This window comes from Pagrus pagrus (assembly GCF_965226575.1).
Source record: "Pagrus pagrus genome assembly, chromosome: 21".
In the NCBI taxonomy this organism is placed as follows: Eukaryota; Metazoa; Chordata; class Actinopteri; order Spariformes; family Sparidae; genus Pagrus; species Pagrus pagrus.
The window spans coordinates 13,671,583-13,688,157 of record NC_140208.1 but is presented as its reverse complement, the minus strand read 5'-3'; the positions used below and the strand labels follow the sequence as shown (position 1 = coordinate 13,688,157).

The 16,575-nt window shown below is 41.8% G+C and overlaps 2 protein-coding genes across 3 annotated transcripts; both read left to right on the top strand.

Moving 5' to 3' along the window:
* The first annotated feature begins 482 nt into the window (after positions 1-482).
* On the top strand, positions 483-8,188 carry LOC311250052 (uncharacterized protein). The gene is made up of 9 exons (XM_084341553.1): positions 483-637; positions 1,405-4,031; positions 4,813-4,858; positions 5,163-5,312; positions 5,641-5,730; positions 5,905-6,030; positions 6,163-6,285; positions 6,846-6,917; positions 7,331-8,188. The coding sequence occupies exons 2-9, from the start codon at positions 1,545-1,547 to the stop codon at positions 7,366-7,368; spliced, it is 3,132 nt and encodes a 1,043-aa protein (XP_084197679.1). The 5' UTR covers positions 483-637; positions 1,405-1,544; the 3' UTR covers positions 7,369-8,188.
* Positions 8,189-8,331: 143 nt separating this feature from the next.
* eif3c (eukaryotic translation initiation factor 3, subunit C) lies at positions 8,332-16,553 on the top strand. 2 transcript variants are annotated; one of them, XM_084341505.1, is made up of 23 exons: positions 8,332-8,479; positions 9,705-9,822; positions 9,909-9,974; positions 10,074-10,263; positions 10,421-10,546; positions 10,656-10,707; positions 10,903-11,027; positions 11,126-11,256; positions 11,667-11,817; positions 11,969-12,072; positions 12,427-12,568; positions 12,728-12,853; positions 13,098-13,191; positions 13,306-13,493; positions 13,620-13,844; positions 13,933-14,124; positions 14,405-14,576; positions 14,670-14,829; positions 15,031-15,096; positions 15,245-15,332; positions 15,421-15,586; positions 15,759-15,803; positions 16,117-16,553. In XM_084341505.1, exons 2-23 carry the CDS (start codon positions 9,725-9,727, stop codon positions 16,194-16,196), a joined length of 2,787 nt encoding a protein of 928 aa, XP_084197631.1. In that variant the 5' UTR covers positions 8,332-8,479; positions 9,705-9,724; the 3' UTR covers positions 16,197-16,553. The 2 variants fall into 2 exon arrangements, with proteins under 2 accessions (XP_084197631.1, XP_084197630.1); XM_084341504.1 differs by having other exon boundaries at positions 15,759-15,851.
* The last annotated feature ends 22 nt before the right edge of the window (positions 16,554-16,575 follow it).

Genomic DNA, 16,575 nt, shown 5'->3' with positions numbered 1-16,575 from the left:
CTGATTATGTAATCCCAATAACATGTAATCCCCTACTACTGTACCCAAACCTGCTGACATGTCAGTCCAAACATCTCTAACTAGTGTCCAGCAGAGTTGAAATCAGGTGACTGTGAAGTCTGTTGCAGATGACATGTTATATTCTTCAAACTATTCAGTGAGCCCTTGTTCTCTGTAAGGGAGTATGTGCACTTGTTAGGCCTTTCTACTGAATAAAACAGGCTTCAATTTGCTACTCATGATATTATGATTAATCAATAATCAGTAAAATCAGTAATCAGTACTTTAAACTTAGCAGATTAGAGAAAATGACAGAAATGTATTTATTTTTTAAATCTAGTTTAATTCGAGACAGCAGATGGCAGTATTGCCCCATTCATGGATTTACTCACTCTAAAATACACGAAGAAGAAGCCTCCAGCTGTGATTGGCTGGAATCACCCAATAAGCGTGAGCAAAACTGACGTTTGAAACAGAAGCGGCGCTCCGTTGGTTGTGATTTCATGAAGTTCTCGATGTTATGTTTATATTCAGTTGACGTTAGACGTTCATTCAGGAGACTACAGTCTCAAAAAAAGGCAACATTTAAAATATTTTCACGGACGTTAACCTCCAACAAAAGTGCCTGTTGACATTGGTAAGTCAAATTGTTTACCTTCTACCAGAGACTTTGCTTCTACCAAGTAACGTTACCAAGCTAACATTAGCTTAACCTCGTTTCGGGAGTGTCACTGGTGTCCCATGCCTCGAACATAACTTCACTAAGTTACTACAAACTAATAATACATTACTTCTGTAAACTCTTAAGGTAAAACGTGACAGAACAACACTAGTCAGTGCTGTTTTCTTTCTGAAACTGACGTGAATGTATGTTACCTGCTCAGCCTGTCATCAGTCTGTGCTAGCTTGTTGCGATGGTCTTGCATCTAGCTAAAGTTAGTCAGTTAACACTATGTTTAATAACTATTGTTTATCAAAAAGCCCCAGTACTCAACGTATTGTCATTTCCTAATGATATGTTATAATGCGATCACGAAACTATTTAGTTGGCTTATTCTAAGATTACAATTTTTTAGTGTTTTTTTTTTTTTTTACCTAAAACATTGTTTTGTTAAAAGGATAGAAGGGTTATCAGGGTCAATATTCAGCATTGTTCTGATGAACACAACACCACTCACAACACTATCTGATTGGTTCACATCACAAGTAATAGCCTATCAATACTAGCAGGAGTGGAAGTAACTTATTGCAGCTACTAGAATTACTGTATAGGGTACTCGTACTTTAAAGAGAATGTGTGGCTCAGCTTTGGAGAACAGCACACGAGTTGGAAGACTTAAGAGATCACTGTTGTAATGTAAAAGTGAAACATGTTTTGCATTACTCGTATTGTTTAATCCACAGGCTGCAGGCACGGGGAGTCTGAGAAGTCACCTGAAAAAAGATGTGTCAAGAAGACTGAGCAGTGTGTCCTGTCCAAAAAACAAAACAAAACAAGAAAACCCTATTTTCCTCCAGTGAAAACAAAAGAGAAATCATCTGGCATGGCTAATGAGACAACACTGCAAACCTCATGTGTTCAGGACATTCATGAGGACGATGAATGCCGTGAAAATATTCCAACAGGAGTCACGGCAATAGCTGGAACTTCAAAGCTCGAAGTCCAAGTAGGATATTCCTCTACACAGCCAGGTGGAGAAAATGAGCCTCTCTCTGACACCTGCACCTTTTCAACCCCAGGTCCAACAAGCGGCAATGGTGGAGTCAAGGCAATGTCCCGCCTCTCTGGTCTCCGGTCTGCTCTAACGCCGATTGTAAAATACTTAAATATTGGCAATAGATGTGCATCTCCAGAGCCTTTAAAACGTGGAAACAATCCTCATCTGACAGCTCCCCCTTTTTCCCCTGGCAATACTGCAGCAAATTACCAAAAATCAACTGGAAGTTCTAGCCAGTATCCCAACTTCTCTAGCAGTCATTCTGGACGATCATTAGGTGACAGTAATGCCCCTGCATGCTGGCTGGCTGACGAATGCTTGCCAGAAATTACTCTCCTTGATGTTACCTGTGATTCCACGATGCAGATGACTAAAAATGACTCAGCTCTTCCTGACAGTGTGCCTTCTACACCTGTGACAGGTGGGTCTGTGAAGAGCTCATTTACTATTCCCCAGCCCCCCAGGTTGGTTGCCTCCACTAACACTACTGCCCAAATACCCTGCCCTCAGACACCAGAGCTTGTTGATGCTCCTCTGCGCTGGCTGGATGACAGATTCTTCCCTGAAATTACTCTGCTTGATGTTACACATGATTCAGAGTTTTCACCACGAGGGGAAGTGTCCTCCTTGGAGGTAACAAACGATATTTCATCCGTGGATAGTTTGGAAAACAACACGCCTTCCTCAGCACTCGGTGGACAAATTCCAGCAGAGTCTGGCACATTGGAAATAACCCCAAGTGAGGATTTGTCAAGTACTCTTGATGGCAATGTCACCCACACTGTAAGCTCCATTAGTGAACAGTCTGATAAGTGTGAGAATGAAAACACACCGAAAGCTTCTTTGGAAGTGACTCGGGATATTTCTATGGACAGTGTTTCAGAAGACAGTCAGCCTTCATCAGAGCCCAGTGGACAAAACATGGCAAAGACTCAAACAGCTGAGAACTCACCTGGTACCCATCCTGCTAATGTCACCCACGATGTAAGCTCCTCCAGTGACATGTCCGATCAGTGTGCTGTATCAGAGGTCTCTGCTTCTGATATGCAGTGCAACATCAGTTCAAAGAATGGCACCTTTGAGCTTGATGGTGAAGAGGTGGTGAACTCTGACACTATAGAGGTTAACAATGAAGAGCCGCTTAAGAGCCATGACAATGTGCCACAGCCAAGTCCAAAAACAGCTGGGTCTGGGAATGGCACGTTTACCATTGCTGAGCAGTCCAATCTGAGTGCCTCTACCAGTGTAAACACTTATGCACAGATACCTCGAAATAAGACACTGGATCTGCCCCCATCCAATGTAAACAGTCCCACAGTGGAGAGTAAGGCTCAAGAGCCGTCTGCTTCAGCCTCTAAGAATACCACCGAAACTTCCTCTGTTATTAATCCAAATAGCTCAGCCATAAAGGCAAGTGGCACATGTGATGTGCAGAATGTAACTTTTGATAGGCATTCTCTTCACAAGTCGAGTGGAAATAGTACTTTAGGTGAAGCGGGGGCTGCAACCTTTAGCCTTCAGAGCAACACTTTTGATACCAAGTCTCCTTCTCAACAGAATGGCACAATAACCGTGTCAGAAACGAGCTCGAGTGACAGTCACCAGAACACTTTAGACAGGCCCTCTCCTTCTAAGGTCTGTACTGCAACGAGTAGTCCCAAACACAATTCTGAGGTCCACAATCCTGAATTATCCAAACACAATGGGACAGCAGAAAGTACAGACCCTAATGTCAAGATGGTTGACACCCCTGAGAGCACATTTGAAGTTAATCCAGTTGTGGAGGCTGTTCCTGGAGCTGATCAACGTGAGGCTAAAGATCATTCGCAATCAGGTCTGCCTGCGCAAGTTGGTCTTTCTGACTCTTTGGGCCATCAAAGCATGGATATGGAGCAGGATAACAAAGCAAACACGTTAAATTTGGATGATACCCTAGACTTAAGAGTAGAGTCGTTGATTACTTCAACACCAATGACTAACTGCAAAATGGTCAACTTCCACTTTGAGCGAGAAGACGGTAAAATCATCGGGGCACAGAAAAAACTGTATGGGGATGGTCCGAGGAAAGCAAATGGACAGTTGCCATCAGACGTGCCGTCAAACATCATCTGTGACCGTAAAACGTTCCTGACGCAACCTGCTGCTAAATCCCTTCGGCCTCCTTTGAAAGCTGCTTCTCAGTTGTTAAAGTACAAGCCAGCCTCCCTACTTCCAGGAAGGTTTGAGCCGATGACATCAGGCCTGCCCATGACGAGACAAAGAACCCAAGCTGAAGCTCTGAGAAATACTGCCGCTTCTGAGGCACCTCACGTGGTAGGCTTTTGAAACTTGAACATCTTCTTGTTGTCTACCGAGTGTACAAAATGTTGACAGCACCAGGGTTTCCTTTAACCTCATGCACCAGACGGTTTGTTACACAAAACCATCCGGGAAGTCGCTCTTAGAAACTGTTCAGGAAATGGCAGGCTCTCAAATAAATACTCAGGTGATTGGATAAATCCATATGTCTGTCACCATTTGTCACTGGCTAACTTAAACCAGTCAGATCAACAGTAGAAGAGTGCAACAACTAGTGAAGCCTATTAATGAGGTCATTTGGGAGATGAGCTAAAATTTCTTCTGTGGAGAAAAGCCATCAGTGCCCTTCTTTGCTCTTCTTTCAATGAAATACTCTTCAGTTTTGATATAACAGATGCTATAGCAGCATCTAAGCTAACCTCTTCAGGGCTGTCATTGTTTTCAAACATACAGTCGCTTCTCTCACTCGTTACAGCCATACATCACCACTGTCTATTCGGCCTCATAGCGCAAAACCTGGCGAATTCACAATATCACGTTATATTGTGACTCCAGCTGCCTTGCAAGGCAATGCCAAGTTCACGCTACTCACTACTACAGGACCGGACTGCCGGACATTATGAACAGAGACATTAAATATATCGACTTAAGGTTATTAATGGATAACGGAAACTCTGGTCAGCAGTCAAGTTTAATGAAATGGATCAAATGAACTTTTTTATAAACGAGACTGGACCACGTAACACAAGCATTGACTATTTGTATTGATTATATCCTTTTTTCTTGTGTATTTAAGACTACAGGAATATCAGCCCCGTACAACCTGCGTGCTACAGCAACAGGTAGGCTGTGTGTGTTGTGTTTTCCGAATGGGCTTTGTAGATTGGAGTTTTATTTTTCATAAATGTTGGGAGTGAATTATTAAAATGTGTTTATATATTTAAGCATCAGTGAGTGAACTATGGGGTAATGTAAAAATAAATGTAGTTTTTCAGATTTTTAGACCAAGTTTTTGTTTTGTTTCTTTTCCTAATTTTTCTATCATTCAGTCCTACTATAGCGACAGTATACATGTCCTCTAAATGGGATAAGTGTGTGCTCACAGTATCAATTATCTATTCTTTCTTCCCTCCGTGCTGCCGTTAGGATCCAAGCAGCCCAGTCCTGGCTTGCAGAAACCACGGTGTAGTGCTATACCATCAGGCATCCAGAGAGCAGCACTGGGTCTCAGGCTGCCATCTGCAAGAAGCAACGCGCCGGCTTCTTTGAGCACTGACAAACTCTGCGGACCTACAGGTAATCTTACAGCAGTCAGAATGGTTACATTGACTGATTAAAGACATGTGCCGGTCCAAAAAATGTATATATTGACGTTAAAATTCTGATACTCCCTCCACCATTTAAATGTTTGACTGTTGTTCAGTCTAGTTTCGAAGAGCACAGTTGGTATTTAAAACATCAAATGATTTAAATCGTATTTATTTTTTATATATTGTAGTGGGCAGATCTGTTTGACCACTTTAAGGGGTGTTTTTTAATTTTCAGTTCAAAAGTGCCTATGTTGAGTATTTGCTACCAGGGAAATTAATTTAATTTGAATGTAATTGTGTTTTGTCTCTCTCAGCTACTAACTCTGCGACAAAGATGTCACAAGCAAAGAGGCATCCCTTAACCAGAGGTGAAGCATTACCAACAGCAAAGAGGAAGAAAATGGGTAATTACTGAGTTACTGCAAAGGAATGCTGTGATCATGCAGTGATTTTCATGGTTAGGCATGGTTAGTATAGGCACAGAAGCTAACTGACAACAGTTATCGTGATGGTATTCAAAAATCAGACTTTTCGGAGTCCCGAAATAGACATAACTTACTTTTATCTCAACCTTTCAGACGCTCCCTTACCATCTGGTAGTGCTGAGACCTCTGCATCTTCCTGTGATGCTGCAAACAAAGCCAAAAACCTGAAACCGCCCACAACTGGTCAGAGAGCCTTGCCAGCTAAAACCCAAAGAGATGGTAGGTCGGAGTTGTATCATATTGCTCTGTTATGTAGACTGTGATGATCTGGTGTGTTTGGTAACCCTGACGTCTGACTTTTGTTAAGTTGCTTACCTGTTCTGGTAATGGCTCTTTACCACGTGTTTTCAGGTGCTGCAGTCCCCGCCTGTACTGCTGAAACATCAGCATCATGTAATGCTGTTAGCAGAGCCAGAACCCTGAAGCAGCCTTTAACCAGCCATAAAGCTCTGCTACCTAAACCCCAAGGCCATGGTAAGTCAGGAGTGATGAGATGCCAAAATAGACGGCTGAGGGTACTTCTTATGGGCCTAAAAATACTTTCAATGTGTTTGGGATTGACATGTTTGGTATATTTATTATATACGCTCTTTAGATCAGAAAGGCAAATGTATTTTTTTCCGTGAATCAGACATCGTGTTGAAGTTTGAAGTTCCTGCTATCACTTCTTAAATTGATAACCGGTTCTTTTAAAACAGCTGCCAACATCTGGCAGCAACTAATGAAGGTTTAATTTTTTATGATGCTGCAAAAGTCTGCTTACATTAGTATTGATTGTCCATATAGAAGTGACAAGCTTACGTGTTCAGTCATGAAAGGAAGTCAGACTGTGTCTCAGTGAATAAATTGCTCCACTGGGACCGAGCACTATCACCACTATGACCACATAGTGTGGCTGGAGGAAGCAGGAGTAGTATAGGGAAGTTAAAAATCAGGTAGTCACCCTTACTAATACAGTACTACTAATAATTAAAAGCAGAAGATTAAAGATTTGACCTTGTCCTCAGAAATGTGTGCTTCACATTGTATTTCAGGTTGTGCCAAATGTGCCGTGCTTGAACAGCAACTGGAAATGAAATCAGAAGAAATAAAGAGACTGAAAGAAGGTATGAGTCGTTACTGAGGTCTCATCTTTATGTTTTTATTGCAAATGATTCAGAAATTAATCATCAATTATGCTACAAGGTTCTGGAATAAAATAAATATCAGTGCTTTTTCACAGTCCTTTTCATTATCAGTACCACTCATCGAATAATGACCTCAGTGGTGTGATGGTATCGGCTCTGGACCCTGTCACATCATGTTTTAGCTGGATTTTTAGGTTGTTGCAGAGTGATACATTTCCAAACCTTTATTGGCAATTTGTGGGCAAACTAAGTGTTAAATTCATCAGCAGAGGTGCAATAGTTTGGCTATTAGGTGATGTCACAGCTTTTCCTCCCAAGATCCCAATGTTTCTTTGTGTTCGGAGTGGTGTCTCTCATTAATGCCTTTGTTTCTTTTTTCTTTTTTTTTCCAGAGCTGTTGAAGTACAGAAAACCACAGGACGAATGCTGATGTTGATTTCTGTTGCATTCCCAGAGAGAATATTGTGTGAATACACATTAGGGCACTATGTAGTTTTGGTGAAGAAATTCAAACTCAGAATTGTAATATTTACAATATCAATGAGGTAATAATACAAACTCAAAAATATTTATTTTTTCCAAAACAAGCTGTTCTCAGAGGAAAATAAGGTCACCAGGACACTGTTTGAAGCAAGAAAAGTGGCAGGGTCCGCCAACTATAAACATAAAAACAGTATGAAAGAGTTTGTTTGTTTGTTTGTTTAGGCATAAACAAATTTTCACTTCTGATTTAAAAATTTCCTTCCCCCAGGCCACATAGTGCACTTTTTAATAGAATATCTGCCCTCGTTCATAAATGTTTGAATCACAGATGCACATCATAAATGACTTTACTTCGATTAATGTATTTTATTAATAAATATGCTAACATTTAACACATATTTACTCATTTAAGGGGTTTGACACGATTTACTGTATGCTATGAAACTCTTCTGTATAAAATATTGGCTTTGGTTGACCAGTTTTTATATTATTGGAATCTGGTCTTGATCCCTGATTTGGATGCTGTTTATAAAATGAACACAATTACCTTTTTTAAGTGCTTTAATCAGCTGTCATCTGACCTACAAGAATGTAGAAAGGACATGATGAAGCTCTGTAATATTAAAGTACATTAATGAACAGTGATGAGATGAAGGTACTGTACTGTGTATAACTTCTAGCTTCTTCTCACTCTGAGACGTGTGTTGTGATCTTAAGAGTTCGCTTATATCTAAAATATTTGAAATAAACATGCTGTGAGTAATCTGTTCAATGTGTTTTGTGTTAGAAAAATCTGTCTTTATTATGAGCTCCAAGAACAGGTGGATGCTATTAAGGTTTTCAACCACTAGGTGGCGACATATCTCGTCGCTGTTGTGAGTAGCGCTCTGCGGACCATCCCTATGATTTGTGGCTCTGCAGCGCACTTCCTTTCCTGACGCCAGTGCCCGGCAAGGCTGTCGCACACCTTTATTTGTGGCCGCTGCTCTGCAAAACTGGATATTATAACGATTCAAAGCAGACAGACACACCACAGGATAACTTTCACGAGGACGTAGGTGAGTCTGTGCCGATATTTGACTGAACTATGAGAGGATATTGGTCGTATTCGTGAAGTGTATTTGCCGGCGACGCATGCGGGGAGGCCTGGTGCTAGCGTTAGCTTAGCAACAACCCCGCGCCACGTTAGTATGTCACATATGGATCAGCGTTAGCTTGCTTACAAGGCGGTGATATATCTTTACAGTATGTGAATTTTGTAAAAAAAAATATAATTTGTGTGATTTGTTACGCCAGTTGCTTCCAACGCTACAGTTTGGTTCTCAGTTTGACTTCACTTGCAATCCATCTGTCAAAGCTAGATGCTGTTAGCATAGCACGTACGTAACATTACGCCAGTTGCTAACTTTACTAGCGTCTCTACGTCGCCCCGTTGATTTTTGTATGGACCACCATCAAATACTGAGAGCATGTCAACCGTTATATGCTGTGCTAAATTAACCTTTAAACAATGTTTGCGTTAGCTGTCAAAGTCTTCATAGTCTGTCAAGGCCGTCGCATGTTGAGCTAACCCAAGCAAACACTCGTCCCTTATTGTGTGATTGCTGGGCAGCGACAGTGTTTTAGCTTACGTTAGCTAGCCAAATAACATGTAGCTTGACGAAACTTTTATTGAACTCCGTTTACTGGTATCATACCACCGATAAACGCCATTGGGATGATTTATACATAAAACAGCCATACTCCATTATCCCTCTTAGAACAGTATTTTATTTCCCCAGTTGTGTGTCAGCTGTATTGTGTTGTAATAACAACATCTTGATTCACACTGAATCAGTCTTATTACAGACTAGGAGAAGGAACAAATACAAGTAAAAGGCAAATCACTCAAAGGCAATACATTTGTTTTTTTTAAAAGCATAAATAACGACAATAAGGCACCACATGAGAGGAAGTAGACAGATAAATGGATAAAGAACAGTGAAAAGAATAACATGTTACAGACACTTAAAAGCAAGACTATGAAAATGTTTTTTGATAATTGACAGCTTTATTGAGCAGCAGTAACTTCAACAGTAAAGTGGAAGTGAACAACCTTTATTAACATCTTAGTCTCGCCTTCAGAAGCATCACAATTAGATTTAATTATTAAAAGAATAGTTTTCATTCACACTTTATAAATAATAGGAAGCAAAAATGTTCACATTTCATATAGCACTGATGTAGACAGATGCTGCAATCTCTTAAATATCATTCCTCACATGTTTCATTTTGTCCTTGCAGATTGACATCTTCTTTCAGCGATGTCTCGTTTCTTTGCCACCGGGTCTGACAGCGAGTCAGAGGAGTCCTCATCCGCCGATGAGATCGCCCCTAAAGCACCCGGGACGACTTTCAAGCAGTCAGTGCAACTTATAATAAAACCTATCATTGGGACTCAAATTCCACTTTTTGTCATAATCTCACACATCCTTATTGTATTCACAGGTCGCTGCTTCTTAGTGACGATGAGGAGGATACTAAGAGAGTGGTGCGCAGCGCCAAAGACAAAAGGTTGGTGTGGCCCCTTTTTTTGGTCTTGTCTTTTTTTCTTTTTTTTTTGCAGACTCACTTATCAGTTTTGTTTTCAATGCTTTCATTCTTAAATGTTAGGTTCGAGGAGTTGACCAACCTCATCAAGACTATCCGCAATGCAATGAAGATTCGTGACATGGCCAAATGTCTGGAGGAGTTTGAACAGCTATGTCGAGCGTTCCTCAAAAGCAAGAATATCGTGGACAAAGAGGGTGTTCCACCTTTCTACATTCGTCTGCTAGCCGACCTGGAGGACTACCTGAACCAGGTCAGTAGACTACAATTAAACCGCAACTCTGAAAAATACCAACCTTGTTATTAAAGTTTATAAGTTAATATTCCCTGCAGATAAGGAAGTATATTAACTTTGGTCAAAGTCTGTATTTCCAGTTTTGGTTGAAATGATTAACATTATACTCTTCTAGCTTTGGGAGGACAAAGAGGGCAAGAAGAAGATGAACAAGAACAATGCAAAAGCCCTCAGTACGCTCCGTCAGAAGATCCGCAAGTACAACAGAGACTATGAAACAGAAATAGCTGCATACAAGGAGGTAAGTTAGGACACTTTATCTTATTTCTTCTGTGCTTTAAAACATACAGAAACTTGACTGGTTGAGAGAGGTAAAACTAAAACCTAAATGTCTTCTGTGTCTCTGTTAGAACCCACAGGAGTCCGCAGATGAAGAGGAGGAGAAGGAGCCAGGGGATTCTGGTGAGCTTTATGTTTCCATATCTGAGGATACTGTAGAATTGGATAGGATCTGCAGAATTAATAATGTTTTGTCAGTATTTACCAGGTAGCAGGTTTTCATTTTGTGCTAAACTCTGTTGCAAGCATTACAGACAAATCGATGCTAGTAAGATCACAGGTCAACTCTGAAATCCATCCTTTTTTTTGTCCTACAAGGCTCGTCTTCTGACAGCGAGGGAGAGGCAGGAGAAGACGGAGTGTCAGCCAAGGCCTTCTTAAAGAAAAAGCCAGAGGCTTCCGGAGACGCCAGCAAGTTCCTCAAGTCTGCCAAAGGATCCGGGGTAAGAGGCCAGCACATTGTATAACAACGAACAACAACAACAACAACAACAACAAACAACCTTGTGCTAATGTGCTGGGCTTTCTCTCCCTGTGATAGGATGAGTCCTCTTCTAGTGATGACGAAGATGATGATGGAGACTGGGGCTCAGACAGCGTCGACAGTGGCAGTGAGAGCTCAGATGATGGAGATGGGCAGGGTGCATCCCTGGCCGTGGTCTTCCTCAAGAAGTGAGTCATCTCCTCATCTTAGTTTTTGATTTACATCAGAAAATGTTCGTAAATTTTGAGCGATGTAAACGAAATGTGACGGAGCAGCACAAGGCAAAATGTGACACATGCTTTGACAGAAATTAATCATTCACAGTTTTGATAATTCAAGTAGCCTCTCAAATAAAGAATTTTGCTTTTGTTTTCTTGCTTCAACACACTGGAGTTTTTTTTTACTGTCGTAAAAAATAATACGTTTGTTGGCATCATTTTTTACATAATCTTTGATATTTTACAGGCCAAACTGTTGAATGAAAATGAATAATTGTCAGATGAAGTAACAATGAAAAGAATACCAAATTTCAGCCCTAGCAGTAAGTCAAATAAGTGTTGTGTAGACTTACCAACAAACACTCTGCGTCTGTCCTCAGGAACCAGGAGTCGGAGAAGAGTGACAAAAAAGTGCTGAAGAAGAAAAAGACCAAGAAGAAGGAGCGTCTGGAGGAGGAGGCTGAGGAGGAGGGAGGAGAGGAGGTTGAAGGAGGCTGGGAGAAGGTGAAGGGAGGTGCCCCAATGGTCAAGGTAAAAAAATATTTTGTTAAAAACGTTTTTAGATTTAGTGGAACGAGACAGAACAATAGATTTTACACTCCATATTTGAAACAACCACATAATGTGGATCAACAAATAATGTCAATATTAATCTTGTCATGTGGTGAATTCTGTCTATCAGGAAAAGCCCAAGATGTTTGCCAAAGGTACAGAGATCAACGTACCAGTGGTGGTGAAGAAGCTGAATGAGATCCTGCAAGCGAGAGGCAAAAAGGGCACAGACAGGTAACACCACATCATACATTAAAGCTCTGCTTCATAGAAAATACTGCCACATATATTATTCATACTAAAGAAACACCAACATAGATAACTTATTAAACATACATGTAAATAATATCTCCTATTTACACTCACTAAATACATTATTTTACATTTAATTGCTGTTCCTTGCAAGAAATTGTTTTATTTCTAAATATACACTAAGTATTATTAGTAATACAAACACCATTTATATCTAGTGATGAACATCAGCGATTCCCTTCTATGTTTTATTATTTATTGTATTTTGTATTCAAAGATACAGTGTGTAGTGTTTTAGATATTCATAGCAGCCTTCCTTTTTCCTCCCTCTGACAGGGCTGCACAGATTGAACTGCTCCACGCTCTGGCTAACATCGCTAATGAAAATAACTTGGGCCAAGGTATCAGTGTCAAGATTAAATTCAACATCATCGCCTCCCTGTACGACTACAACCCCAACCTGGCGGCCTTCATGAAGGTAGGAGCCGTGTTACAATGTAACATTAAATTCAGGTTTTATACCTGGTAAAGATTTGAAAAATTCATCTAATTGATTTGAAGTAAACATATTTATATATTGGTATAACACACCCATTGAAATTAATAATAACATCTGAATGATCTTGTTTTCCTTCAGCCTGACATGTGGAAAAAGTGCCTGGACTGTATAGACGAGCTGTTGAACATCCTCTTTGAAAACAACAACATCTTCATCGGGGAGAACATCGCAGAGGACAGTGAGAGTCTGAGCAACAATGACCAGGTATCCTCCTTTCATTTTCGGGTCTGTTTGAGGGTGTAACATCTCAAAACCGAATCCCTCCAACAATGTCTTTGTTTCTGTATATGTATCATTTGTGCTGTAAATTATGGAAGCAGCATCATTTTTAGCTTACACGGAAATGAACCTTCTGTACAGTCTGCATTGTTTGTGGTTGTATCTTGTAACCGCAGATAGAGGATGGCATTGATTAAGTATTTATTGCTTTATTGTGTGCGTTTGTCAGCCATACAGGGTGCGTGGATGCATCTTAACATTGGTAGAGAGGATGGATGAAGAGTTTACCAAGATCATGCAGAACACCGATCCCCACTCCCAAGGTGAGACTTATTTCTCATTGAGTTTTTAATTTTAGATGTGAATGTAAATCATAGTGTTAGTGTTGCTGTATCATTCGTAGTAGCTCATCAGTCTCTTTTCCACTCTTCCTCCAGAATATGTCGACAATCTGAAAGACGAAGGACACGTGTGTGGCATCATTGACCGACTGCTCGACTACATGGAGACCAAGGGCAGCACAGAGGAGATTTGCCGCATCTACCTGCGCAGAATCATGCACACCTACTACAAGTTTGACTACAAGGCCCACCGCCGCAGCCTGGGCCTCCAGGGAGAGTCCAAGGTGAGAAGAGAAAAGGAGTAGTACAACTGATCTTCAGCATGACAAACACAAGTAGTAGGGTGTGAAGTGGAAGCACATCTGGACGTTTATATGAATACGTGTCGTGTCTCTCTGTCTGCCGTTTAGTCCGAGCAGGACCAGGAGGAGAGCGAGGGGGAGGACAGCGCCGTCATCATGGACCGCCTCTGCAAATTCATCTACGCCAAGGATCGCACCGACCGTATCCGTACCTGCGCTATCCTCTGCCACATCTACCACCACGCCCTGCACTCCCGTTGGTACCAGGCCCGCGACCTGATGCTGATGAGCCACCTGCAGGACAACATCCAGCACGCTGACCCGCCCGTACAGGTAGGCAGGCAGGCACACACAAAGCTACACAAAAGAACAACAATGAACCCTGAGTGAAAGCTAAGTACCTGTTTTGTCTTTCATGTAGATCCTGTACAACAGAACCATGGTCCAGCTTGGCATCTGTGCCTTCAGGCAGGGCATGATTAAAGACGCCCACAACGCCCTGTTGGACATCCAGTCTTCTGGCCGCGCCAAGGAGCTCCTGGGACAGGGTTTGCTCATGAGGAACATGCAGGAGAGGAACGCTGAACAGGAGAAGATTGAAAAGAGAAGACAAGTAAGTGTCAATTACTTTTACATTTGGGTGGTGAAAAAGTAATTTCATGACACTCTATCCATTCGCTGTTAAGATATATCCCAGAGACAGATACCCCGTCTCTGGGATATATCTTAACAGCGAATGGATAGAGTGTCATGAAATTACTTTTTCAGTTGTGTTCGTGATGCAGCAGTTAGAGCACTTTTGGAGCACGTAATGAAAATTATTGTCTTCAGCGCATTAGGATGATGTCAGGTAGTAGAGAAATCTGATGATGTTGCTTTGGTCTCCCTCGCAGGTGCCATTCCACATGCACATCAACCTGGAGCTGCTGGAGTGTGTGTACCTGGTGTCAGCCATGCTGCTGGAAATCCCCTACATGGCCGCCCACGAGTTCGACGCCCGCCGCAGGATGATCAGCAAGCAGTTCCACCACCAGCTCAGGGTGGGAGAGAGACAGCCACTGCTAGGTACGCAACATGTCCCCTCAGCTGTTTACAGCAGGATGTTTACTCCTCATAGAAACCAGAGAGAATAACTGTTGCTCTCCGTCTGTCCTCCAGGACCCCCAGAGAGCATGAGGGAGCACGTGGTGGCAGCCAGCAAGGCCATGAAGATGGGAGACTGGCGTACCTGCCACTCATTCATCATCAATGAGAAGATGAACAGTAAGGTCTGGGACCTGTTTCCTGAGACACAGCGAGTACGAGAGATGCTTGTCAGGTTGGTATAAACCGTTCATCGTTCAGTCTTATCAAGTAGCTGTTTTGATTAAGAATGATTTCAGGAATTAAAACTAAGTTTGCTTTATATCCATGCCATGATTCAGTCAGGCAATTCAGGTATTATTTACAATTAAGAATTAATTTTGTTGCCCTGCGTGATTTCATTTTTATGAATTTTCTCATTGTTTCCTTTTTATAGGAAGATCCAAGAGGAGTCACTGAGGACCTATCTGTTTACCTACAGCAGTGTGTACGACTCCATCAGGTGAGTCACAACTGAAGCTGGTTTGTGTCGACCAGTCTGCATCCACTTACACCAGAAATAGTGGTTAATGTGTACAATTGGTGGAGTTACCCTTCAAGCAAACCACTGAGATAAAAATGTTCTTACAATTTTTGTGTTTGTCCTCCAGCATGCAGACACTATCTGAGATGTTTGAGTTGGAGATCCCCATGGTTCACAGCATCATCAGCAAGATGATCATCAACGAGGAGCTGATGGTAAGTTTCTGTCAGTGTGGATGCAGCACGATATCCTTTTGTGGTATTTTTGCTGCGTCTTTACATCTACAAATGTACCTCCCAACAGGCATCACTCGACCAGCCCACACAGACGGTGGTGATGCACCGCACAGAGCCCACCTCCCTGCAGAACATGGCCCTGCAGCTGGCTGAGAAGCTGGGCAGCCTGGTTGAGAACAACGAGCGCGTCTTCGACCTCAAACAGGGCGTCTATGGAGGCTACTTCAACAGAGGTGAGTTTAGGGAACACACTTCACTGTAACCTGCTGTCAATGACTGCAAGTCACCTTAAAGTTATTGACTGTGAATGCTATATCTTGTAGACTTCCATCAACATCTCTATTGCTACTGAAGGTTGAATAGTGCTCGGTAATAAACAATATCTGCTTGTTCTTTGCATTACAGATCAGAAAGGTGGCTACCAGCAGAACAAGGGGGGCTACCAGAGAGGCAAGTTAAGACATGCTGAAGTTGGGCTTGGATACAAAGGAACACATGGTGACCTCTTCAAGCCAACATGCCTCTGATCTTCTGCAGAGGCTGTTGTCGTCTTATTTTTTCATTGTATTATAACAATGTTGCTGACTGAGTGTTTTGTGTCATTTAATCAGTGACTAACTTGTAATGCATTAAAATGTCAGATTAAGGATAAAGGGCAGGTCATGCTCTAACGGAGTCAGTGTGTTCGTAGTGTTGTACGAGTGTTTACAGGTGTTCTGAACTACATTGTTTTGACCATGTTTTCCTCTTTGCATGTTCACAGATCAGAAAGGTGGCTACCAGCAGAACAAGGGGGGCTACCAGCGAGGCGGCTACAGAAATCAAAACCAAAACAACTACTGAGCTTGAAACGTGTGGATTTCAGTCTCTCCCCCTGAACTAGTCTTCATTCCATAACAACAACCTGAGTTTCTGTGCTCGACACTTGGCTGTTTGCTCTTCTCCTTCATTTGACTCAAAACTGCTTTTCACTGACCCTGAATCAGCTGAAAGTTACCACAGCCTCTCACTGCAACTGCACAGTGTGGTATTTAAGTATGGCCAATTTGTTTGGATAAAGTGAAGTTTTAAGGTTATTATTGCTAATAGAAAGGTGTTTACTAATGGCACTGCAGTGTGGCTGGCTTGTGGCAGTACAGTCGGGTGACAGACATGTCAAGTTTTGTTGACTTATCAAATAAACAATAGTAAACTAATAAAGTGTGTTTCTGTGTTTTCTTCT